Genomic DNA, 27,141 nt, shown 5'->3' with positions numbered 1-27,141 from the left:
ACACTAATTTTCGAACATCTTCCACAGTCTTGTAATGACGAACGCCTTTGTCATTCCTAAGACCAAATCGGTTATTATCAAACAGGTCGTCAGGTTTCTTTCCCACTCTTCTGCATATTATTCTAATTCACAACTTGGATACAGCAGACAGGACCTGTCAAGCTGATTCTACATTGTTTCTCGTATTTATCTGCCCTTAGTAACTTCGAGATTATGTGAATGATGTTCTTCACTTTATATGAATATAGAATTCTCGTGTTTTTAGAATAGAAAGCCACCAATGCTGGTGAAACTGCTTGCTCGTGGAGTTTCAGGACATCGAATTTTTTAATAACGAAGGATTCACAAATATCGCGCTTTCTTTGATTTATGAAAGATTATCTGATCGTAATCCTAGTGTATAACAGCGAGCCACATTAACAGACAAAATTATATTTCAGTAGAGAGAGAGAGAGTGCATATTGGTTTGCTAGTGCCAAAAATCGTACAGAAAGTTGGCAGAGGTTCACTATGTGTCGTAAACTAATAGAAGACCCATGTCGAGAGACCGAGCAAATGAAGACGCAGCCTGGGCAATGTCCATCACGATACGTATACTGAAGATGAAGTGAAACTGGGGATCTGCCACAATAAAGGATGTTACTGATTAAGAGAAGGCTTGAACTTCCTCAGGAGAGAGGCTTTATGTGTCAGCGGCAACGTTAGATAAGAATAGGTGAATGGAAAAATTGCAGAGTAATGGAATTTAAATCGTTTCTCGATAGGGGAAAATGACGTTAACGGGTCGTTATAGTCTTCAAGATTGAGTCTGCTATAAAGGCAGTAGTCGGAAGGGTATCTGTGTTCCAGGTGGCAACGGGTGCTCTTCCGCGGAAAACAATGTCCAAGGTGAGTGGGATTGCATCAGAAGTATACAACACCTAGTGAGGCGTGAATAAATCCTTTGCGTAAAGTATTCGATGTAGGAATGGGGATTTAAAAAAAAATGAACGTTTCAGGCTGTACTAAGTTAACCAATGGTCGAAATTAACTTCCAGAATGGTAAACTACAGCCCCCACTGAAATTTGCCTCTAGATTGTTGTTAGATCATGCGAGTAGAAACATTTTATTCTTCCCTGCAGTAGTCGCCCCACACCAATACGTTCTTTTCGTCAGTAAGTTCTGCGTAACGCTTACCACATTCCTCATTCTTTGTTGGTCGCTATTTTACTTACAACAGTGTGTTGTATATTCCTGTGCTTCCTAGTTCGATGATGCTATATGCTTTGGAATTTCGCTAGGTGCCCTACTTTCCTTATTAATCTCATTGGTAGTATTTATTTTTTATCCATGGTGATAACAGTAATAACAAAAACAGTGTTATTGCGGCTTTGAAGAACTCTATATCTAGCAATATGAGTAGTCAGGAGAAATTTTTGGAGATATTGGGAAAATAAGGATTCCTTGCTAAGGTCATTTGACATGAAAATAGAAATTTTTAGACTAAACTTTGGACATGTGCTACTTTGTCGAATACTGATATTTTGATAGCTTAACTGTGTACAAATTACAAGATGATTCTTACAGAATAGGAAACAGTAGCTAGCTACTTTTAATAACGCTATTTACTCACATAAATAGCGCTGTTGGCGGTTTCGAACCGATAGGTTTATCATCAGAAAAATGTTTATGTAAACTAATGTAAACACAGCAGATGTGTATTTTAACACGAACAGTCGTCTGATGATGAATCTGTCGGTTCTAAACCGATAACGACGCTATTTATGTGAATAAACAGCATTATTAAAAGTGGTTGACTAGGTGTCTGATAAACCGCGATCAGAACCAGAAGCCTACATGATGCCTACCGGCGGCCACGGTGGCCTCTGCAATGTCATTTGATGCGATATGGAGTGGCATGAGGTTGCACTCCGCTCTCTCAGTAATACGTGTCCCTCGAGTAGCTCTTCAATTGGCCTCACGAGGCTGAATGCATCCCGTATGGGGAATTAAACGCCAAAGTTCCCCATGGCAGTTACGCTAGACACGATTACCGCTCGGATAACGAGATCCGAAGTTGGAACTTAAATAGTGGCAACTATATATTCACAACCGATACAAAAGCGTTACATGTTTTTACCTGTTTCCGTCCTTCAAAGTGGTCACCAGCGTTGTGTAGAGCCCGCTGCCAGCGACGTGGAATGCGTAGTATGCCGTTAGCAGAGCCTGATCTGTTGATGCTGCGAATGGAGCCGTCTACTTCCTGTCGAATCTCTGGAAAAGTTCTGAAGCGAATGCCACGAAGTGGTTCCTTCATCTTCGGAATCAAATCGAAGTCACAAGGGCTTAAGTCGGGGGAGTATGGTGGATGGTACAGTACTTCGCAGTCTCATCGACCGAACAGAGCTTGCGTTGTATGCGCCAGCGCATTGTCGTGCAAAATGATGGGTGGGTTGCACAGAAAGTGTCACCGCTTCTTTCGCAAAGCTGGTTGCAGGTGATGCTCCAAAAACGAACAGTAATACTGTGCATTAACGGTGTGGCGTGGAGGAACGTAATGCGCTAGGATAACACCATCACAGTCGTACACGAGAATCACCATAACTTTAGACCTCTCCATTCGCACCATCAACAGAACAGGCTCTGACAACGGTATACTACGCCTTCCACATCGCTGACAGCGGGTTCTACACAACGCTGGTGACTACCTTTAAGGGCAGTAACAGGTGCAAACATGTAACTCTTTTGCATCGGTTGTGAGTAAATAGTTGCCACTATTTACGTTCCAACCCTCGTATATCGCATCTTGCCACACAATAATGTCTTGTGGAATAATTTTAAGACGTAGTTTATCACTTAGAAGAAAGTCTTGCCTGCTCAAAAACGAACAGCAAGAGTGTGATAGTCAGCCGAGGTCACTATGTAGGTGCTCTTCAAAATGTATGTGCATCCTCAAGGGACCAAACTGCTAAGGTCATCGGTCCCTACACTTACGCACTACGTTAAACTAACGTATGCTAAGAAAAACTCACACACCCAGGCCCGAGGAGGACTCGAACCTCCGGCGGGAAGGGCCGCGCAATCCGTGACATGGCGTCCCAAACCACAGGGCCATTCCGCGCGGCACTCTTCAAAGAGTTACGCATTTTAACTGCACCATCACAGCACACATATCCGTTACTGGAACTCTTCGTAAATAATGTATCACAGTTTGAAAAGAACAATGATGTCCAATCCTACAAAATCTTAACTGCACATCGATAAAGCTAGCCGGCCGGAGTGGCCGTGCGGTTCTAGGCGCTACAGTCTGGAAACGAGCGACCGCTACGGTCGCAGGTTCGAATCCTGCCTCGGGCATGGATGTGTGTCATTAGTTCTAAGTTCTAGGCGACTGATGACCTCAGAAGTTAAGTCACATAGTGCCCAGAGCCATTTGAACCATAAAGCTATCTGCAGCTCAGATAGGAGTTGAATGCGCACCACAAAAATTCTTGATCATTTTCCCAATAACATAGGGAAGCCGAACGGTTTGCTTGGATTTATTTGGAGAATTTTAGATTGTAGCTAATCTACAACGGAGACTGCATATGGAAGAGGAGTGCGACCCATTCTTGAGTACTTCTCGAGTGTTGGGGACACCCTCCAGGTCAGATTAAAGGAACATATCGAAGAAATTCAGAGGCGAGCAGCTAGGTGTGTTAGCGATAGGTTCGATCACCGTGCAAGTATTACGTTGATGCTTCTTGAACTCGGAATCTTCGTGGAAAAGAGGACTTCTTTTCAGGAAACAAAAAATTTAGAGAACTGGCATTTAAAACTGACTGCAGTACGATTCTGCTGCCGCCCACGTTCGTTTCGCGTCAGGACTAAGAAGACAGGAGAAACTGGAGCTCGTAAGGGGGCAGATAGACAGTCGTTTTTCCCCCACTCCATTTGAGAATATAACATGAAAGGAAATGACTAGTAGTGGCATAAGGTACCCTCCGTGAAGCGCCATACGGTGGCTTGCGGAGTATGTATGCAGATGTACGTACATGTATAAGAACAGAAAATGTTTGTCAGGTGGCGAAGCAAGTATTAAATTAACCTAAAATTATTCCTTCTGAACAGCTGCTTCTATTCCATGGAGGAACTTTTATTTTAAAGTTGGTAGCCTGTAAAACAAAAATTATACATAGTTCTTATGTTCACTGATGTTAAGAGTAATCATGTATAAATATCCTGTAAATTGACTCGTTCTGCATAATTTTCGTACTAGAAACTTTCGAATGATGTGTTGAACATGTCATTAACTAACTAACGGAGGCTGGCCTACCTTTTTAATAGGAAACGTAAATGGTCCGGTGTCACGTGCATGGTAAAGTTCAACAGCGCGATATCTCACTTCAGGACATGTTAAAAAGGTAATCTCTGTGTAGGGAGCTACGAGAGGAGTACTATATGTAACATAACACATTTTTTTCTCCGCCAATTTCGATTGAAAATATGCGAAAGTTGCCGAACGTTGTTGAACATTGCCCCCTCAGCTCCTATGGTATCATGAAGTTTCGATAGGTGGCAGCGCTGTTCGTAGCCTTCAAATATATATATGCAGCGGAGATGTGTCTAAGCAAAGAACTGTCATTGAGAAAACAGGAACATCACAGATATATTCAAAGGTGACTGCAAATTGTCTACGGAGACCTAACAGTGAACAAAAGCACGGTGACACGTTGGGAGAGGCGTCGGTCACCATCACAACAATATCACGGAAACCTGTCCGATCTCCCGAGTGCCGGCTTGCCACACAGAGCTGTGACTACTGCGATGATGGAACGTGCGTACACTCTCAGTCGACGTAATGGACGGGTCACAATCAAACACGTGGCTGCTCAACTGGACGTCTTTTTGGTAGCGATGGCACAATTGTGCACCAGTTGGGCCACTCAACGGTGTGTATCCGCTGGGTTCCTCGGCGACTAACAGAAAACCAAAAATTGTAACGGACGACCATCTGTTGGGAATTGCTTGCGCTTTACGCGGCTGTTCGTGACAATTTTTATGTCGAATATCGTCACAGGCGAAGAGACATAGGCTCATCACTTCGAATGGGAAACAAAACGGCAACCCGTGGAGTAGAGCCACATCACCTAATCACCGACGAAAAAGTTCAAAGTGGCACCCTCAGCGGGTAAAGTCATGACGACAGTTTTCTGGGACTCGGGCTGTTTTGTTTGATGTCCTCCCTCAAGGCGCGAAAATCAATTCTGACGTGTATTATGCTACCCTCAGGAGACTGACGAAACGATTTCATTGTGTTTGTCCCCACAGACTGTAAACTTTTCCTTCTTGATGCAAGACCTCACGCAAGGTTGCGCACCCAAGAGGAGCTCACAAACCTTCATTGGAATGTTCTTCTTCATCAGCCCTACAGCCCGGATCTCGCACCTTCCATCTGCTCGACCCAATGTACTCCGCGGATAGCAGTACGGGGATGATGGGGAGGTTATTGATGCAGCAAGATGTTGGCTCGGACGTCGGCGAGAAAATGGTATTATGCGGCTAAAGAGGGCCTGCCAGTAAGATTGCGTAAGGCTATTGCAATTAATGGAGATTATCTAGAAAAAAAAAATGTAGCCAAAAGAGGGGGAATAATATGGTATGTTGCAATCAAGAATAAAACCAACTGGCTTTCAGAAGAAAATGTATTGCATTACTTAGTTAACGCCCCTCTAAGGAAATATTGTTTTCCAACCAGTAACATAAAAAGACAAAAAGAAGTAAAAAAATAAATAAATAAATAAAAGAGACAGGGCAGACATAGAGCGAAGAACGTATAAAATATTGTTGAAAATAGAGTAAAAATGGATTTAAATCAAACAGAAGAAAGAAGTAGGTTGAAACGAAATCATGCATAACTGACTGAAACGCGCCAAAATGACACGTATAGCAAGCTCCCCAGTATCCGGCTTAAGGTGGCCTCGAGACTGCACAAATAATCGAAAAAAGACAAATAATCTAAGATAAACGTGTTTTTACTAAAAACTGTTGTTCACTGCGTTTAGAAAACATGTTACGTGTCACATTTAAGCACCATAGCATTATTTAAGCGTCACTTGCAGGAAAAAGACAATGTACTCTTATTTTAAGAGTAAACACTCTGTGTTTCGTATCGCTTCCTTTAATTTCTGTTTCGCGAAATAGTCGGCTATTTTTTCTATATCTTAATTGTCATTAATTTTTTTTCCAACGACGGTTCTCAGTTTCTGGAGAGTGAAAACATGGGTACAGTCGAACGAATTTTGTCCTGCTTAATACAATGTAAGCTTTCAAAGCTGCTACTGACTTCACTTAATCTTCCGGGCTATTTATTCATCGACCGCGACCTGCTAGCTCGGAAGTTTTAAGTGATGTTTGTCCTGCTTGCTCTAACAACGTGTGACCCCTGGTCAGTGGCTCTGTATGCGTAATAGGTTTCTTGAAAATCACGTCTTAGCTCTCATCCTCTACCGAACATAATTTATGGATTTTGTCCACGTCAATTAGCTGCTAAAGTCCCCGTTCATAGACGTCGCAATTAACCACAACAAGAACAAAGAGGGAACAATAAGACTGGAAGACCAAGAACGAAGTGGTCAAATTAGAAACGATGAAAGACGGTGTTGCAGCCCCTACAGTTCAATCTAAACTTCGAAGATGCAGTGATGGAAATAAAGGCTAGGCTCAAGAGTGGAATTAAATTTCAGGGTGAAAGGATGTCGATAAAAAGATTCACTGATGATATTGCAATACTCTCTGATGATGAAAAAGAATTACAGGACCGGTTGACTGGAGTCTGATGAGAATGGAATGTGGATTGGGAATAAACTGAAGAAAGACGAAAGTAATGAGAAGCAACAGAAATGAGAGTAACGAAAAACTTAACATCGATATTTGTGATCATGAAGTAGATGAAGTTAAGGAATACTGCTACCTTGGAAGCAAAATAACCAATTATGGACGAAGCAAGGACATCAGAAACAGACTAGCACAGGCAGAAAGGGATTGCTGACCAAGACCCTAATTTCAAGAAGAAATTTCTGAGAACGTACATTAGGGGCACAGCATTATATGGCAGTAAATCACGCAGTATGTGAAAACGGGAAGAGAAGATGGTTCAAATGGCTCTGAGCACTATGCGACTTAACTTCTGAAGTCATCAGTCGCCTAGAACTTAGAACTAATTAAACCTAACTAACCTAAGGACATCACACACATCCATGCCCGAGGCAGGATTCGAACCTGCGACCGTAGCGGTCACGCGGTTCCAGACTGAAGCGCCTTTAACCGCACGGCCACACCGGCCGGCGGGAAGAGAAGAGAATCGAAGCATTTGAGATGTGGTGCTAAAGAAGAATGTTGAAAATTATGCGATCTGATAAGGAACGTGGAGGTTCTCTGTAGAATCGACAGAGAAAAGAACGTATACAGACAAGAAGAATTGTAGAATGACAGGACATGTGTTAAAGCATCAAAGAATAGATTCTTTGGTACTACAGGGAGTTATAGAGAGTAAAACTGTAGAAGAAAACAGAATTACCGTGCACAAAACAAATGGTTGAAGACGTAGGTTGCAAATGGGCAATAAAAAACAAAATTAATATAAAAAATTTGCTGATGTTTTCGTCACCTGTGTCTCCATAACGACAGATGTGAATTCCAAATGAAATTACTCATTCTAATCAACACAATTATTCACACTTGTTTTCTCACGTTTTACAAGATAGCCGGACGACGCGCAGATAAACGGCACCCTCCAGATAATCGTGACTTTACTGCAACTGTTATTATGTTTGTATGTGTCATTACAAACAGTTCTATCAGTCATGTGTATTAGGATCCCGAGTCTTCAGCTTTCACTTGCTCTGAACTACCACTTGTCATAGCGAATTAACATATTATAACTATCTGAATTTGTCCACTGTTTTCTGTGTTCTCGATTCCTTTAATAAAGTCATAAATCTTTTGCTTTGCGTTGACATTCACGTAACTCGCAGTCACATGAAAACGCCACAGATAGAAAAAAGTGGATACACATCTCGAAGGTTGTGTTGCATACAGTCGTACTTACTTTTTCTAACTCTCTCGTTTTCTTTTGACTGCCCCGTATGCAGGGTGTCTCAATACTCTTAGATACGACAACAATGACCATTCGGAGCAAAGAAGTCTAGTCAACATGGTTCTTAAAGAGTTAGGATCACTTGTTCAGTAGAAGACATGACTCTCACAGTAGTGCACATGAGCAGGTGTTCATAGCTCTTAAGGTTAGAATTTTAGAGCCCATGTTTACTGGACTTTTTTCCTTGCTTTGGTTCATCTTACTATCTCGCGTAATACAGAAAGCCAAGAGCTTGCAGCTGAAAAGATTTGTTTCACAGTACAGAAGAGGATGGCGTGCTCGTAGGTCTTGAGGTATGCATTTTAGAGCCCATGTTTATTAGACATTTTTGCTTCGAATTATCGTTCCTGTCATATCACCAACTTGAACATGGCTGACTTGCAGGAACCATATTGAAGTTGTAATGAAGGATAAAAACAGCCAACCAGCTGTACAAATTTTATAGCACTGACCTGATTTCGATATCGATTAAGCATATCTTCATCACAATAAGTTATAGTTACCTGTAAAAAAGTTTTTCTTAGTGTATGAGAATAACAAATACTTTAAGAACCTTACGTCGCACGAGACCCATCCCCCCCCCCCCCCCCCCCCCCCCGAAGGGGATGGGCTGGCAGCAGCTTAGTACGCCGCTCTTCAGCCTACTGAATTTTTAAAACGTAAGAAGAAGATAATAAACCATAAAAGCACGTGATAAAAGCAGTGACTTAAATTGTAAAATGACGGAAAATTGTGGAAGTGAAAACATAAAACAAAGGTTGGCGATGCTAATAAAATACACAGGATGCAGACAGGTAAAATAGTAGACAGACAATTAAAAAACACGGCGACAGTCTGGTTTCTGTTCACAAGAAATATAAGAAAAATCACGCCCAGCGACAGTATGATTTCTGTTCGCAATGCTTCGGAAAAGACGCATGACACTTAACCTCACTTAAAACACTGCACTAAAAAGTTGGCATGAAGATGACACACCACAGCCAACGGCAGAAGGGGGGAGGGGGCTGGACAGATGAGGGGGAAAAAGGTGGGTAGGGAAGGAAAAACGAAGTGGGGGGAGGAGGAGCCGACAGATGGAGAGGATTCATAAGGGGGGGGGTAAGGCAGATGCGAGAGGGAGTGGGGAAAGGCAGATGGGGGAAATGCAAAAGGACTCTGGGGAGAGAAGGAAGTCAAAGTGGGTGTAGGCAGGGAAGAGGGGGAAAAAACATGAGCGGGGGGGGGGGGGGAAGAGGGAGCCAGGGAAAAGGACAGAGGAAGGGAGGGCGAGGTGAGGATCAGAGTTGATAGGAGGGATAAATGGAGGGAGAGAGGGCATCATCTAGAAGGGGAGTTGATGGAAGCCACCTTGGGAAAGGAGATGTTGGGTGTACAGGTGGAAGGTAGGTGGGGGGGGGGAGACCCATTACAAATAGAAGAGCTGTTACTTACATAGTTTCATGTTGTATGCAATGATAATAAAACCATATGAGCTGAAGTGCTAAAGTCAAATAAGTAAAAGTTGTTCTGTAAAGTCAACATTAAAAGCACAATTACACATATATCATCAAGCTGCTAGGGCTGACATCGGAGTGAAAGATGTGCCATATGTTTACGGCGCTACAGGAAACAGAGAAGTGCGCCTCACCTATGGGGCGCTAATGGAGTGAAGCTGTACAAATTAAGAAAAAAAACTATATTACAAATGAAATAAATTATTACAAGAGACCAGGCTTAATAACAGACGTGTAATCGTAGGTTATAAATCAAATATACAGTGATTGCTGCAAACTGAAACAACAGTTGGCATACCCCGTCTTTCCAGTGCATAAAGCATTAAAGTGCCCAAAATGAACAGAATACCGTAGTAGGAATAATAGCCATGGGATATAAAACAGGCAATTAAAAAAGGAGGATAACGATGTCTGGGAATTGTGTGTAAAGACCTTGCGTCAAAGAACGACAGTATGTCAGAAAGTTACGAATATCCGTTTGAAGCAGTTAAAGAAATTTTATTCCGCAGTTACAGTTGTTCATTAAGAATGAGACTATCATTAACGGATATGCACTTAAAAACTTCCATTTCTTCAGAAGTATCACGTAAATAATTTGCCTTAGTTGATAATATTTTCAAAGCAGAAACTAGCAACAGAGTCACTACTTTAGGCAACATTGCTAGAACTGACAGTGACGGAAGCGAATATTTTTTCTTTCAGTGCTCGTGGACCGCTTCCTATAGAATTCATCGTCTGCTAGAAAAAGATATGGATGCATAGATGCCTTTTCCACTTATAATAATTTGCAGTAAAATCTAATACACTATTTGAAATCATCCATTACTCCATTGCGTCATTCAGTAGCCTATAAAATAACGTGCGATACTTGTCAAGTTTATCGCATAGCACAGACCGGAAGAGCCATCTGTATCAGATACAAGTAGGATTTATTAGGAAGAAAAGGTACGAATGTGCATAATTGGTCGTTGTTGTTCATTTTCTTGTTACAGGCCACAAATCGAAGGGAGTTGATAAAGTTACCATCGTCCATAAAGAAAAGAAAGGTTATAGATTTGATATACTTGAAGAATTGGAAGTTTTTAAGCAAATGTCCGTTAATGATAGTCTCTTTCTTAATGAACAGCTGCGATTGCGAAACAAAAATTTCTTTAACGGCTTCAAAACGCTATTCGCAGCTTTTTGATATACTGTCGTTCTTTGGCTGAAGGTTCTCAAACATCGTTTTCCTCGTCTTTTAATTGTCTTTATTATATCCATGTGGTTTTTATTCTTACTTTTTAATTCTATTCATTCTGAGCCCTTTGCTGCGTTATGTGCTGGGCAGGTGGCGTGTGTCAAATGCTGTTTCAGTATGCAGCAATTGCTGTACATTTCATTCATAAACTGCATTTACTTATCTGTTATAGGTCTTGTCTCTTGTAATAACTAATTTCAAGTATAATAGTGCTATTTACTTAATTTGTGGTCTACGCCATTCGCGCCCCATAAGTAGTGTGCACTGCACTGCTTCCATGTAGCGGCTTAATCACTTGTCAAACCTTCTAGTTTGATGTCAGCCCTAGCCGCTTGCCATAATTGTGGTTGTAATGTTGATTTTACACGATAACTTTTGCTTATTTCACTAGTGCACTTCAGCTCAGATAGTTTTACTATCTCTCCGTGCAATGTGAACGCACGTGAGTAATACCTGTTCTGATTCTGATACGTCTTGTGCTGCTTAAGGTTTTTGGAGTGTCTACTATTCTCCTATGTTAATTAAAATTTTGTATAAGTAACTGTAACTGATTCTGATGAAGATATCCTTGCTCGGTATTGTAACCAGGTCAATGCTGAAAATTTTTTGCAACCGGTTGACTGTTTTTATCCTTCTTTTAAAAAAAAAGAATCCCTGAATTGTGACCATTCATCCTGGGACACGCTGTATGAATAACAAAGCATAAGGAACTGTCACCAGTTATTGTTTCTCATTGTCTATAAAGGTTTAGATTTCAGTAGTGCTCACCACTGTTGTTTACATTAATTCCTGGAACATCTTAAAGTTTCTTAATCAACTAACTAGTGATCCCGTAATACAGTTGCTGGTGTTGCTGCTTCTCGTCGGCGCCGCCCTGTCTGAAGAGATGAAGACACAGTCGTCATTCACTACCTCGTCTGTTGGAGGTGACGGCCGAAGTGTCTCAACAACCAAGTGAGTCTCTGAACAGGTGCCTGGGACCTGCCTTCACCGATGCTTACGTGTCTCGCTTACTGCAACTGGCTTTTCAAATTAGCAAATAGAGTTTGTGCTCAAATCCATCTTATATCTATTCATGACACACTAAGGCTATATTTTAGGTGTATCAACTGAGTTCGTAACAAACAAATATATATTTTTTTGTGCTACAATGAAGGATACACGCAGTGATGTTTACAGACGCAGCACTGATAGAGGCAGTTATCGTATGGACAACCTATTCTTATGTGGCATTATATAGTTCCAAAGAGGAAAAATGTTAGCGTTTAACGTCCTACCGAAGAGGTCACTATGTGCAGAACACAAAGGGACATCTGAACTGAGGTGTTCAGTGCCTTATCTATTGCGTCACCTTGCACGGAAATTCAGGGTGTAACAGGTTCAAGTGCTGATATTTCTACTGTTGATTGAGGATAGCGTACTGAACATCACTACATCTGTGTTTACTTCATTAACAGACTGATAATTATAGCTACCAATAGAGGTATGTTTTTAGGTTGGTTAGTACCTCCAACTACATGTGGCAAGAGAAAGGCGTTAATGCTTATTTTCCCCTGGGCAGCACGTCAGGTATTGGAGTGCAGACTTATGGACGCGAAACCGTGAGTTAACTGAGAGACGTAGACCGCTTAGTGTTGTAGGTACGACTGTGCAGAAAACATCATGTCTTTAAGTTTGTGACGTGTTTATGAGGAGAATGTTCGACGCAAAGAAAAGCAAATGACACGCTTGTGTGTTTAGATATTAATGTAGCAAATATAAAAATATAGGCACTTAATATGCGCTACACCCGTATAGGGTGAACCCGAAATCTACCGACAAAATTTTTTTCGTTGTCCAGGGATATTTTCTGATTGTTTTCGTATGGGAAACTATAATATAATAAAAATGTTTAGATACACGGAAATAATAAGATTAATTCTTCGGCGCACAGTAAACTGGGCTATGCCTGTAAATGAGTTGATATAAGTTCATATTAGTTCTGCATGGACGAAATAGTCTTTATCTTACTGCAGATTCTTGCTTACCAATTAATAATATTACGTCCGATCGCCGTATTCACCTACAAAACCTTGACCGTGTCCATGATATGGTAATCGGATCTTTATGATAACTCCGAAGTACACAGGTGGGCTTCAATTCTTCTTATTACAGTGCTGCTTGGAATAATAACTCAGTTTTTCACTAACGAAATGCGGACACACATCAAAAATACAGACTTTTCACTTATTCTCATAACCAAAATGGCTACCGCCGATTACGCTCTAATATAACGTGCATCTATCCTCGTTCATTAGCAGAGAGCTAGTCCTTCCTCATACCGAAGCACAGGAAAAACATGTTTTTTTAACACCTGAAAATCAAAAATACATGACGGTAGGCGCAGGCTCTACGCTCGGCTACCGCTTCACCTTTCCTCTTTGCCTTTAAAGAAAACGAAAACACAAAAGCAAGAAATGCAAAAGGTGCATCACAAAACCTCTGGTTTCTCGTGAACCACTACGGACTAATTGTATTTCTTTTGATCTTTTTACTCCTTCCCGCCTTTATCTTTGAGTCTACGTTGCACTGAAAGTACAGGGGTTCGACAAAAAAATGGAAACACCGCGAGAATGCAGATGCTAGCGAAGCCTCCTGGGTGAGCTGTTGTATTTGACTGTAGAATGTCCTCAACGCATTGCAAACTTCAGTCGTGGTCAGAACAGCGTTCTACGTGGTAGTGAGGATATCATGCCGGAGCTAACTGAATTCAGACGTAGACAGACTGTTCGTGCTAACATGGTGGGTGCTTCCGCAACCAAGGAAGTCTTTGGTGTTTCAAGAGGCTCTACATCGAAGACTATATATTAGATACAGGAAGGGCCGACAAACATCATGCACTAAGCTACAACACGAACGAAAGTTTGTACTGACAAGGGAACCTCCCCATCGCACCCCCCTCAGATTTAGTTGTAAGTTGGAACAGTGGATAGGCCGTGAAAAACTGAACACAGATCAGTCGAGAAAACAGGAAGAAGCTGTGTGGAACTATGGAAAATAAACAAAATATACAAACTGAGTAATCCTTCCGCAACATAGGCTACAACAAGGACAACGAGAGTTCAGGAGCGCCGTGGTTCCGTGGTTAGCGTGAGCGGCTGCGGAACGAGAGGTCCTTGGTTCAAGTCCTCCCTCGAGTGAAATATTTACATTCTTTATTTTCGCAAAGTTATGATCTGTCCGTTCGTTCATTGACGTCTCTGTTCACTGTAATAAGTTTAGTGTCTGTGTTTTGCGACCGAACCGCAAAACCGTGCGATTAGTAGACGAAAGGACGTGCCTCTCCAATGGGAACCGAAATATTCGATCGCAAGGTCATAGGTTAACTGATTCCTCCACAGGAAAACATGTCTGATATATTCTATACGATACTGGTGACGGCATGTGCGTCACATGACACTAATATGTTGTCGACCCACCTAACTTGTACACTTGGCGAATGGGTAAAAAGATTCTTCTACCTTGCCCGATATAGGTTTTCTTGTGGATGTGATTATCACTCCCAAAAAAGTGATCGCATCGGACGGACAGACGGACTGATAATAATTGTCTGAAAACAAAAAAATAAAATTTTCACTCGAGAGAAGACTTGAACCAAGGACCTGTAATTCCACAGCTGCTCACGCTAACCACAAGACCACGGCAATCCTGACCGCGCATGACCCTTGAAGTCGCATATCTTCCACATGGGCTACTCAGTTTGTATATTTTGCTTATTTTTTCATAGTTCCACACAACTTCTTCCTGTTTCCTCGATTGATCTGTGTTCAGTTTTTCAAGGCCTATCCACTCTGCCAACTTATAACTAAATCTGAGGGGGGTGTGATGGGGAGGTTCCCTTGTGAGTGATCTTGATCGACTGCCATTGAAGAAGATTTTGAGGAGAAATAAGACCAACGACATCAGCAAAAGTCAGTGCAGAATTGTATGTCACGCACGTGAACCCAGTCAGAACGAAAGCAACACGAAGGGAGCTCCATAAGCTGGGAATTGCAGTTCGAGCAAGAATACCGAAAAGGCTCGTCAGTGATGCATATGGCCATAACAGAGAAACGTTGTTCTAAAACCGTATCCCATGCGACCTAAGGGTTGCAGTCATGCCAAGGATTAGATGACCATTCTGGCTTATCAAGTCCATCACATGGTACGTTTGTTCCCCAATAGTGCTGTGTTCCCAAACGACAGAGTAGTTGTTCACACAGCTTGCATCGTCCAGGACTGGTTTTGTGAGCACGAGGACTAACTGTTACATCTCCCCTGGTCACCACGTTCGGCACATCTGAATATTATTGAGATTTTGCGGTCTTTTTTGGAGAGAAAGGTGTGCAGTTGCTCGATCATTGTTAAGTGCACTTGCCACTATCTTGCAGGAAGAATGCTATAAAATACTCTTGAAAACCATACAGGATATGTATTTATCAGCGCTGAGACTACTAGATGCTATTACGAATGCAAACGGTTTTCCTATACCATTTTAGGTAAGGCAGTGTGTTACCTTTTTGGTGTTTCCATATTTTTTTCGACCCCCTGTACCTGTAAAAAAGTTCAAATGTCGACGACCTGGGCTATATTTCCTGCTTGGAAACATTTTCTTCCATTTACTAACAGTAAGTGCCAGTAACTGACAGCAGTAATGCCCACGTTACTATTTGCCCTCGAGCTTACATTCAGTAGCTCTCGATTTGGTCCTGGGTTTGCTTTTCTGGCAGTGTTACTTCTATGTTAACGGTGATGCGTAGCAACAGGGATAGATGAACTGATGAAGAGTTGATCGATATGTCCTTCATTTATGGGTCCACTGAATCTAAGGGAAGAGTGGCACAACGACACTACGACTCTACGCTGAGATGTTCGCACAGTGTCCGCATCCACACTAATTTTGCATGTGTAGGTATGTATATAAGCTTGTCTTTGCGTGCTACTGGTTTTCTGCAGTGTTGTGAAGGTATTTTCACAGAAAAAAGGTAACTGAGGTGGAGAACAGAATAAATCATTTTTCTTGTCACAGAAAGCTCAGTTTGTGAACAGCAGTTTACAGTTTATCTTCATTATCATATTCAAGGAGTTAGGGGTATGAGTGTAGATATTGTGATCATTAGGCCTTAATATTTACTCACTTAAGTGTGTTAACTTTTTCTTTGCGTCTAATAGTCTTCCTACAAACACATTTCACGGTGTACTATCTAATGTTTCCTGCACGGTCGTAATTGCACCACTAAGGGGACTATGCCTGACAGTATAGACTAATCTTTTTGCGTCCACACATCCACACTTCAACACCTGATCCGCTGGCCAGAGAAAAATAAGCATTAAAGGTTTTCTCTTGCCGCATATACTTCGAGGTTCTAACGAACCTAAAAACATGCTAGACATCACAGCTATAATTACTAGTCTGCAAATCAAGCAAATACTGATGTAATGTTGTTCAGCACATTGTTCTCAGTCACCAATAAAAGTATCTGCATTTACACCTGTAATACTCAGTATGATAAACTGGTCATCAGAGTATGAAAGAGATTTTTTTAAGAGGTTACACAAGAGTCATCAATAGTTTTAACAACAACAATAATAGTAATAGTAACAATAATAATAATAATAACAATGTAACATATACCACACAGTTAAAAGGAAGTCACGCTTGATCAAGGTCCGCGTCACTTTCCATTTTTAACCAGACATAACGTCTGAGAAAGCAATATAATAACAATAACAACAGTAGTAGTAATACATAACACCATATAGTAGTGATCAATGAAGCTGAGCTAGTCATCTTCGCCATAGACATCACTGTATACCGAACACTGCTGATGGTTTGAAAAAAAAAAAATGGGTGTTCGGTACAGTGATGTCTATGGCGAAGATGACCAGCTAAGTTATATCGTACAAGTACAGAGACCTGCCAGATAAGATAAAAGCCAAATAGAAGCAGAAGTCAGTGCATGTGATCCCTGTAATAATTTGGGACACCTATGTTGTCCCAAAACGGACTTTAAAAATCTACAGGAACTACAACTGCATCTTTCTCTCTATCGGCAAGAGCAAAAACCAGTGGTACTGAACAACTGCTGAATAGTTCGTCGTTTTCTTGCGGGGAGCTCTTATTTATGGGGACACATACAGTTATCTGGGCTGAAAACATACAATTTTCAAAATTTCTCCCAAATAATTATTTGTTTCTTTAGCTCTATACAGGGTGGTCCATTGATCGTGACCGGGCCAAATATCTCACGAAGTAAGCGTCAAACGAAAAAACTACGAAGTACGAAACTTGTGTAGCTTGAAGGGGAAAACCAGATGGCAATATGGTTGGCCCGCTAGATGGCGCTTCCATAGGTCAAACGGATATCAACTGCGTTTTTTTAAAATAGGAACCCCCACGTTTTATTACATATTCGTGTAGTACGTAAAGAAATATGAGTGTTTTAGTTGGACCTTTTTTTTCACTTTGTTATAGATGGCGCTGTAATAGTAACAAACATGTGGCTCACAATTTTAGACGATCAGTTGGTAACAGGTAGGTTTTTTTAAATTAAAATACAGAACGTAGGTACGTTTGAACATTTTATTTCGGTTGTTCCAATGTGATACATGTACCTTTGTGAGCTTATCATTTCTGAGAACGCATGCTGTTACAGCTTAATTACCTGTAAATACCACATTAATGCAATAAATGCTCAAAATGATGTCCGTCAACCTCAATACATTTGGCAATACGTGTAACGACATTCCTCTCAACACCGAGTAGTTCGCCTTCCGTAATGTTGGCACATGCATTGACAATGCGCTGACTATGTTGTCAGGCGTTGTCTGTGGATCACGATAGCAAATATCCTTCAACTTTCCGCACAGAAAGAAATCCGGGGACGTCAGATCCGGTGAACGTGCGGGCCATGGTATGGTGCTTCGATGAACAATCCACCCGTCATGAAATATGCTATTCAATACCGCTTCAACCGCACGCGAGCTATGTGCCGGACATCCATCATATGGAAGTACATCGCCATTCTGTCATGCAGTGAAACATCTTGTGGTAACATCGGTAGAACATTACGTAAGAAATCAGCATACATTCCACCATTTAGACTACCATCGATAAAATGGTGGCCAATTATCCTTCATCCCATTATCCCGCACCATACATTAACCCGCCAAGGACGTTAATGTTCCACTTGTCGCAGCCATCGTGGATTTTCTGTTGCCCAATACTGCATATTATGCCGGTTTACGTTACCGCTGTTGGTGAATGACGCTTCGTCGCTAAATAGAAACCGTGCAAAAAATCTGTCATCATCCCGTAATTTCTCTTGTGCCCAGTGACAGAACTGTACACGATGTTCATAGTCGTCGCCATGCAATTCCTGGTGCCTAAAAATATGGTACGGGTGCAATCGATGTTGATGTGGCATTCTTAACACCGACGTTTTTGAGATTTTCGATTGTCGCGCTATTTGTCTGCTACTGATGTGCGGATTAGTCGCGACAGCAGCTAAAACACCTACTTGGGCATCATCATCTTTTGCAGGTCATGGTTGACGTTTCACATGTTGCTGAACACTTCCTGTTTCCTTAAATAACGTAACTATCCGGCGAACGGTCCGGACACTTGGATGATGTCGTCCAGGATACCGAGCAGCATACATAGCACACGCCCGTTGGGTATTTTGATCACAACAGCCATACATCAACACGATACCGACCTTTTCTGCAATTGGTAAACGGTCCATTTTAACACGGGTAATGTATCACGAAGCAAATACCGTCCGTACTGGCGGAATGTTACGTGATACCACGTACTTATACGTTTGTGACTATTACAGCGCCATCTATCACAAAGCGAAAAAAGTGGTCCAACTAAAATATTCATATTTCTTTACGTACTACACGAATATGTAATAAAAATGGGGATTCCTATTTAAAAAAAAAAGGCAGTTGATATCGGTTTGACCTATAGCACTGCCATCTAGCAGGCCAACCATAGCGCCATCTGGTTTCCCCCTTCAAGTTAGACGAGGTTCGTTCTTTGTAGTTTTTTCGTTTGACGCTTATTTCGTGAGATATTTGGCCCGGTCATGATCAATGGACCACCCTGTATACTTGAAGATTTGATCATAAGATCTTTATTGGCTGCAGACATAGACAAACGTATATACTGGAATGTGTAAAACGTTTGAACATTCCATGCTCACTTTATCTACTAGTTCCTAACTGTTAGTTTTACCTTGAAATGTATTTATCGTACTTCTGTGTGGCTGAACTGACGGTAATTTTGTCATACTTTTTAGACGCACCACAGTCCTCCAATGATTCGCCTTTGGTCAGCTTGTTTGTTTAATTCTGTTGTGTTATTGTGTGTGCAGACAAATTTCTGTAGCTGTATAAGTGCTACTCCTGAATTGATTCTTTTTTATACAGAAATGGGAGAGCTCAAAGCATCTTACAAAACGAAAAAGGTCATTCTTGCATTGAAACAGACGCATGACGACAAACAGCTGGGGACAGCGTCTGTCGTAAAATATCTGAGCGTAACTATCCAGAGCAGCCTTAAGTGGAATGACCATATAAAACAGATAGTGGGAAAAGCACACACAAGACTCAGATTCATCGGAAGAATCTTAAGGAAATGTAACTCATCCACGAAAGAAGTGGCTTATAAGGCGCTTGTTCGCCCGATTCTTGAGTATTGTTCATCTATCTGGGATCCCTATCAGGTAGGACTGATAGAGCAGATAGAGAAGACACAACGAAGAGTGGTGCGTTTCGTCACGGGCTCGCTTAGCTGGCGAGAGAGCGTTACGGACATGCTAAAGAAACTCCACGTTACAAGAGAGACGTTGTGCATCACGGAGAGATTTACTATAGAAATTTCAGGACAGCACTTTCCAGGAGGAGTCAGACAACATATTACTCCCCCCCACCATATACATCTCGAGTGCTGACCACGAGGAGAAAATTCGAGAAATTAGAGCCAATGCAGAGGCTTTCGGACAATCATTCTTCCTAAGCACTATTCGCGAATGGAAGAGGATTGGAGGGACCGAAAGTACCGTCCGCCACACACCATTAGGTGACTCGCAGAGTATAATGTAAATGTAGTAATCTGAAGGAGAGTGCTAATAATCATTGTCACACACCAAGTGTTTGATGAAAAAGCTAAAACCTTTTTAAGTGGTATGGAATCTACAGCTAATAGTGGAAATGCTATTTGTAATCTACACATAAAATGTAAGGAAATAAAAATGTGTGCGAATGATTTCATTCAAAATGCAAATGAATAATTCCATTCCAAAAAGACTGTATTTTTTCGAAGAACAGTGCAAATATGGATTTGTGATGAAATAACAACTTCTAATGGCAAGGAGGATGGCAGATTAAAAGCTATTGAGGAGGTAGAAATATGATAATGTCTTAGAAGGATGATGACATGCGGAGAAATAAATTCTGGAGTAAGGGCAGTATAGTCCACCAAGAAGGCAATAAAAGTAGGAAAAAAAAGGCTGAAGCTAAAAATAAAGTGAGGAAGGAAGAGGAGCAGCAGGAATATTGATCACCTGGGCAGTTTTAGTTCACAGAAGACATCCTTAGTAAAGGAATTTTCGAACTTCAGACCGCTTCTCTCAGTTTGTACATCAACAAAATGTTTTCCTTGAAAACTTTTTGTCTAATGCAGGGATCATCTTATTACGTTCAGTGGATACTCTACCTTTGATGGTCTACAACATGCGTTACAGTTTATGCTGAAGACTGAAAACATTTAGAGTTATGAATTTTAGATTGATGTAAATATGGAGCAAAAAGTGATTAAGGAACCCAATTCATTATGAAACAGTTTCCACATGACGTGAGGCGATGATCCTAGTGATTGTTCTATGTGATACACCTACAAAACCCAGTGAAAAAAAAGTAAAATATTTATTGCGTGTTTAGTTATCACAGAACCTTGACAATCAACATTGCTGCAAGATTAATATGTAACTGTTAATTAAGACATCTGTGAACCAGTTATTTACCCAAGTGTGAGTCTTTCTAATTGCCAAAAGTGCATATTTTTTCACTTTTCGTGGAACTGGCTTTTATTATTGTTGAGGAATGAAAATTAAAATGTAAGCCTACCCTAACTCTACTATGCAATAACTTTATCGACCCCTGAAGCCGTTATCACTATGGAAATACTATGTAAGAATTAGTGCGTCACTAATAATGATGATAAACTACACATCCTGTTATTCATTTTCTTGCGACATCGGTCCACTGAAGTATCTAGACAGTGCTTTTCACTTTACAGAGTCACTGGTCCTGACGGTACCGTACGTGAGCAGACGGTGAAGGTCGGCGAGGATGGCAAGAAAGTGGTGACGTCCAATGTCAAGGATGGTGAGAAGTTGGTGACGGATGTTAAGGACAAGGTGGACGACCTCATTCCCAAGGTCAGTAGACTCTAAAGCTACAGGGCACGAAAATACACTAAAAACGTTAACAGTTATGAATAACTGATCTCCTAATCAAAAGAGAACAAATAAGACTACTGGATGTAAGATAACTGGAAAGTCGACCTTCGCGCCTACGTCAACGTCAAAATCATTTCCATTCTCTGTCCCAGTCAAGCCCATTTGTCCTAAATGAAGACCATCACCTCTCTTAGACCCTTTATGAAGACTTGAGCCTGATTCATGTAATATGTACGTCTTGTAAGAGGTGGGCTGATATGTCCTAAAAATAATGGCGTGCACTTATCCAACAAATTGCGTCAGAAAACAATCAAACACATTTAAAAGGCACGAACCAATAAAAAAAGATAGCCTTCACAGACTCAAACAATTCATTAGCAATTTAAACATGAACTTTACTAATTTCAACTTACTAAATATGCATTATTGTGTTTGTAACAATTAAATTACGGCTCAAGGATATGTTCCTGATAATGAAATACTTTTTTTAAATTAATTGAAATGAAAAAGTCATGATTTGTAATTTTCATAGTGGTGTCAACATGTTCACCATCATAAGTAACACATAGAAATTGTGAAATGCTGAAGCTGAATATCGTACGTGTTTGGTACATGATTACTAGTTACAGATGCATCCCATTTGAACTGTAGCACAATTTTTTCACCATTTATCTATTTCGCGAGTTATGTACGGGTAACGCCATTTCTCGCCTCTCAGACTCCATAGATTAGTGGTTTCCAGATCCACCACTTGGACATGAATGAATTCTGTAGCGTCGTCGACATCTGTCAGCCTTCTTGTAGGCTGTGGACTTTGTTTCTTTTTTTCTCACTAGCATCCATTTCCATACTTTCTCTGGTCATATACTGTTATGTGTTTATTCTAAACGGCCAAAGCACAGTAATCATTTCGTCTCAGTGACTTGTATTATGTTTCCTGCCATTTCCATTCCATTGTAGTTGATCTTGCAGTTGATCTTCGTAGTCGATCTTTTTCTCTCTGCCTTGTTTTCCAGACTTTTGACTCATGTTTACATATTCTGCCTTCGATAATTTTGTATCTAATTAAATTATGTTTGTTTGTGATCATACTACTGCAAAGTATTTAGTTAATTGTCAAATAATACTTTTCCTTTGTCCTGGTTTCTACACTCTTCTTGCCCCCCTCCCCCCCTTCCCAAGCCGCACCCCCGGTGTAGTTACACATACGTATTTAAAAGAAAAACATTTAATCAAAAAATTATCAGTATTTGAGTTATGCTGTTTGTCACCACCTGCTAAGGCAGACTCGTTTTCTTTGTGGTACCTTTTAAACCCCACTTATCATATCCTTGAAACAACTTCCTTTCCATTAATTATCTCGTGGTCTTCAGCGAATAGGGAGTGTACAATTTATAATCTACAACTAAAAATTCAAATTTATCTAAATATATCCCTTTCATTTGTTTCTGAAAACAAGCTACTGGTGCGGGATTTTATGTGAAAATGTTCACTCTGACTCCTTCTTTCCTCACATGTTTTAATGGCAACCTGGATGCTCTAGCGTTTTAGTTGATGCAGGGCAAGAAAAATCTGTGTACAAATTATAAAAGTGTAACTATATTTCAGTTAAGACTAACGGGAACAAGAGGTCGCGGTTAATGTGTAAGAAGGATCTTTTGTGCCGTCAGTCTTCTGACTGATTTGATGCGGTCCGCCACAAATTTCTCTCCTGTGCCAACATTTTCATCTCAAAGTACCACCGATGTTCACAATTATTCGCTGTATGTATTTCAGTCTCCGTTTTACTCCACTGTTTTTGCCCTCTATAACTCCCTCTAGTTCTATGGAAGTTATATCTCGACATCTTAACTGATGTCTTATCATCCAGTCCCTTCTTCTCGAGAAGGGTTTTAAGGGAGGGATGGTAAAGGCCAACACAAATGCTGTGGTGCTAACGGGGAACCCAAGGGTAACACAACAATAAAAATACGAGTCACACATAATTTTTAAGAGAAAATGTATTTACCATTTTTCAAGCTTGATTTTATACAGAAACTTTAATTAATTGCATGAATTTATGATAACGAAAACTTACAGAGAATTTTTTTTCGTATCTTACTCAGCTTGAACAATCTCAGATGTATTGAAAATAATGATGTCTTTAAAAAGGGGTAAAAATGTTAATATCCTCAAAGGAGGTAAAAATTTTCTTGAAAACTTTGTAGCATGAACTGTTTCAACAAATCTCAAGAAACTATTCAGAATAATGGTATTTTAAGATTTTTGCTTTAGATATTTAGCAATTATTAAGGCAATCAGCATCTTGAACTACTGAAAACTCCCTAAATTCGTGCCAAAACTTAAGGGTAACAAATACTGACGATAAAGAAATAAGTGATTAAATCTGATTAAATTTAAAACCAACACAAATAAGACCATTAGTCACTTCATTTCAAAACGTGCTTAAATGAATTTCGTGCACTCGCACAGAATGTAAGAATATATTGCTGGCCGCAAACTTAAATACAGTTCAGTTCACAAGTGGCAAACAATTAAGCGAGGTACTTTAAGAGAATCTTTTAAACATAATAACCTTGACACATCTGTTATGTACGTAACTTAATTCATAATTCAAGACCAAGGCGTCAATCCGTTCTCCTTTGTCACAGCAATACTAGAAATACGGTTACTGCATTGGGCAGTTTCCTTCCTCCATCAACTTATCGGCCGAGAGCATTTGGACCGCCTTAAAGAACTTGAATTGATTGTCCAACAGCGTCAGGGGAAAACCTACCAATTAAAGGACCCGAGGAGAACTGCACTAAAACTGGTTAAGCTTATGACATTACTTGGAATCAATAACTGGCCACACCGAAAGCTCATATTGCTTAAAGGGGCGCTTGACATATGAGCATTGACACAAGGTTTGCTATCTAACAAGAATGAAACCTGAATGTAGCAAGTTACTGCCAGTCTGCCCAAATAAGGATCAATGTATGCAATTACAGCAAACACGACACCTTTACAGTTGTGAATCTTAACAGACTAGGCCATGTAATTCCCTGACCGAGTTATACCACTAAGTCACATTCAAACAAATTCCTGAGTCTAGTACAGTTGTGACGCTTTAATCAGCGTCCGCAGTACCAAGAATTAAGCTCGATTCCTGAGGAACATTCACAAGAAGCTTGTGACACAACTCGCCACTTCACAATCTTCCGTTACACTCGAATTTGTCTGAAGCGCAGCAAGTCTCACCGTCTTCATCGCCTGTATTGGTTCCATCAGGCAGCGTACCCAGTGGTATCAACAGGCAGTAGGCCACTACTTCATACCTCCAAGGACCATCTCAGCGAAAGGCAATCGTCGTCGAACAAAGGCAGCAGCAGCCGACTGGCTACGGGCCGGTTCCAACTCCCCGAGCGGGCTCACATCACTCCTCCAAACTCCCTCTCGCGACCGCAGTCCACACGCGTCTCCTCGTTCGCGTTGTAACCCAACCTCTCGGTGCTAGTTTCTCTACTCGATCTCTCGAAATTCACGCAAAAATCTTCTTGGCGAATCAAGCATCCAATCGCATTGAAGGCCATGGCTCACTTGTTGTCAGTGTTTTCCATAAATTATTTTCTCGCCGATTCTGCAGAGAAACTCCTCATTTCATATCCTATCAGTCCACCTAATTTTCATCATTCTTCCTTAGCATTACATCTCAAATACTTCGATTGTCAATGTTTCACTGCTGTTCCTCAAATAAAGACCTATCTTTGATGCTACAACACTTTTCTTGGCCTGGAATGTCCTTTTTGCCAGTGCTAGTTTGTTTTTTATGTCCTCCCTGTAGTGTCTAGGAATCCTGCCTACTCGGTTCGCTAGACAAACAAACAACTCATATTAATGAGTTTTATTACAATTATTCAAATGCAATACTTTGGCAATTACAAAGATGTGCCGCAAGCAAAGGGCGACATGCGAAATAATGTCTTTACAGTGACTGCTGATCTCTGACAAAAGTCTTTCCTGAACTGCTATCGAAGTGCCTAATGTTGAGGCTGCTTTCCAAGTGGGTAATCTAGAAGCTGCTATTGAACTGGGCCGTCACCATTCGGTCGCGGCGCTTGTGTCCTCTCCACATAGGGGCCGCTGTACGTTGTAGCTGAGAGGTTCTAGGCGCTTCAGTCCGGAACCGCGCTGCTGCTACGGTCGCACGTTCGAATACTGCCTGGGGCATGGATGTACGTGATGTCCTTAGGTTAGTTAGCTTAACGTAGTTCTAAGTCTCGGGGACTGATGACCTCAGATGTTAAGTCCCATAGTGCTTGGAGCCATTTGAACCATAGGGGCCGCTGCTGTCGTGTTGTCGTCCTGGAAGAGCGGTTGGTCAGCGTGCGATTCTCTGCTTTGTCATTCCCGACTTGTCGGCGCTTGACTTTACGCCGTAACAAAAAAATGGTTCAAATGGCTCTGAGCACTATGGGACTTAACATCTATGGTCATCAGTCCCCTAGAACTTAGAACTACTTAAACTTAACTAACCTAAGGACATCACACAACACCCAGCCATCACGAGGCAGAGAAAATCCCTGACCCCGCCGGGAATCGAACCCGGGAACCCGGGCGTGGGAAGCGAGAACGCTACCGCACGACCACGAGATGCGGGCTACGCCGTAACACTCCCTGCTCCGTCCATCATGGGCTATGTAGCTGCCTAGGTAGCAGAATTCCTTAACTTCGTCCACTTCGTGATCCACAATTCTTGTGTTAAGTTCCTTGTTGTTCTCATTTCTGCTCCGTCTTTTTACTTCCGTCTTCCTTCGATTTACTCTCAATCCATTCGCCTGTTCATTCCGTTTAGCAAATTCTATAATTCTTCTTCACTTTCACTAAGGATAGCAATTTCATCAGCGAATCTTAACATTGATACCCTCTCCCCTTGAATTTGATTCCTACTCTTGAACCTTTCATTCATTTCCCTCATTGCTTCTTCGACGTACATATTGAACAGTAGGGGCGAAAGACTACGTGCCTGTCTCATACCCTTTTTAATGCGAGCACTTCTTCTATTATTATTCCCTCTTGGTTATTGTACATATTGTGTATTACCCATCTTTTCCTTAGCTTACCCTATTTTTCTCAGAATTTCGAACATCTTGCACCATTTTACATTGCTGAATGCTTTTTCCTGGTCGACAAATCCTATGAACGTTTCTTGATTTTTCTTCAGCCATGATTCAATAATCTCCAGCGGCCTTGTCACAATGGTAACACCGATTCCCGTCAGATCACCAAAGTTAAGCGCTGTCGGGTTGGGCTGGCGCTTGGGTGGGTGACCATCCCGTCTGCCGAGCACTTTTGGCAAGCGTGGTGCACTCAGTCCTTGTGAGCCGAACTGAGGAGCTACTTGATTGAGAAGTAGCGGCTCCGGTCTCGGAAACTGCCATACGGCTGGGAGAGCAGTGTACTGACTGCATGCCCCTCCATATCTGCATCCAGTGACGCCTGTCGGCTGAGGATGACACGGCGGCCGGTCGGTACCGTCGGGTCTTGCGAGGCCTGTTCGGACGGAGTTTAGTTATAGTTCATGCTTCAAAAATCAACCATGTCGGAACTACCTCTCGGTTTGCTTTACGTTTCCTAAAGCCAAAGTGATCGTCATGTAACAGATCATCGGTTTTCTTTTCCATTCTTCTGTATGTTACTCTTGTCAACAACATGGATGCATGAGCTGCTAGGCTCATTGCGCGATAATTCTGACAACTGTCGGTTCTTGCTATCTTGTGAATTGTGTGAATGATATTTCTCCAATAATTTGCTGGTATATCGCCACTCTG

General features: G+C 41.3%; 1 protein-coding gene across 1 annotated transcript in view; it reads left to right on the top strand.

Annotated features, from left to right (window-relative positions):
- The first annotated feature begins 879 nt into the window (after positions 1-879).
- LOC126204170 (uncharacterized) overlaps positions 880-27,141 on the top strand; it is a 114,744-nt gene continuing 88,482 nt past the window's right edge. The window contains exons 1-3 of the mRNA XM_049938576.1: positions 880-888; positions 11,689-11,801; positions 21,169-21,310. Of these exons, the coding sequence (XP_049794533.1) occupies positions 880-888; positions 11,689-11,801; positions 21,169-21,310 (264 nt within the window). The remainder of the gene's footprint in view (positions 889-11,688; positions 11,802-21,168; positions 21,311-27,141) is intronic.

The sequence above is a fragment of the Schistocerca nitens genome, chromosome 9 (genome assembly GCF_023898315.1).
Source record: "Schistocerca nitens isolate TAMUIC-IGC-003100 chromosome 9, iqSchNite1.1, whole genome shotgun sequence".
NCBI classification, from domain to species: Eukaryota; Metazoa; Arthropoda; class Insecta; order Orthoptera; family Acrididae; genus Schistocerca; species Schistocerca nitens.
This window is presented reverse-complemented; position numbering and strand designations above follow the sequence as displayed.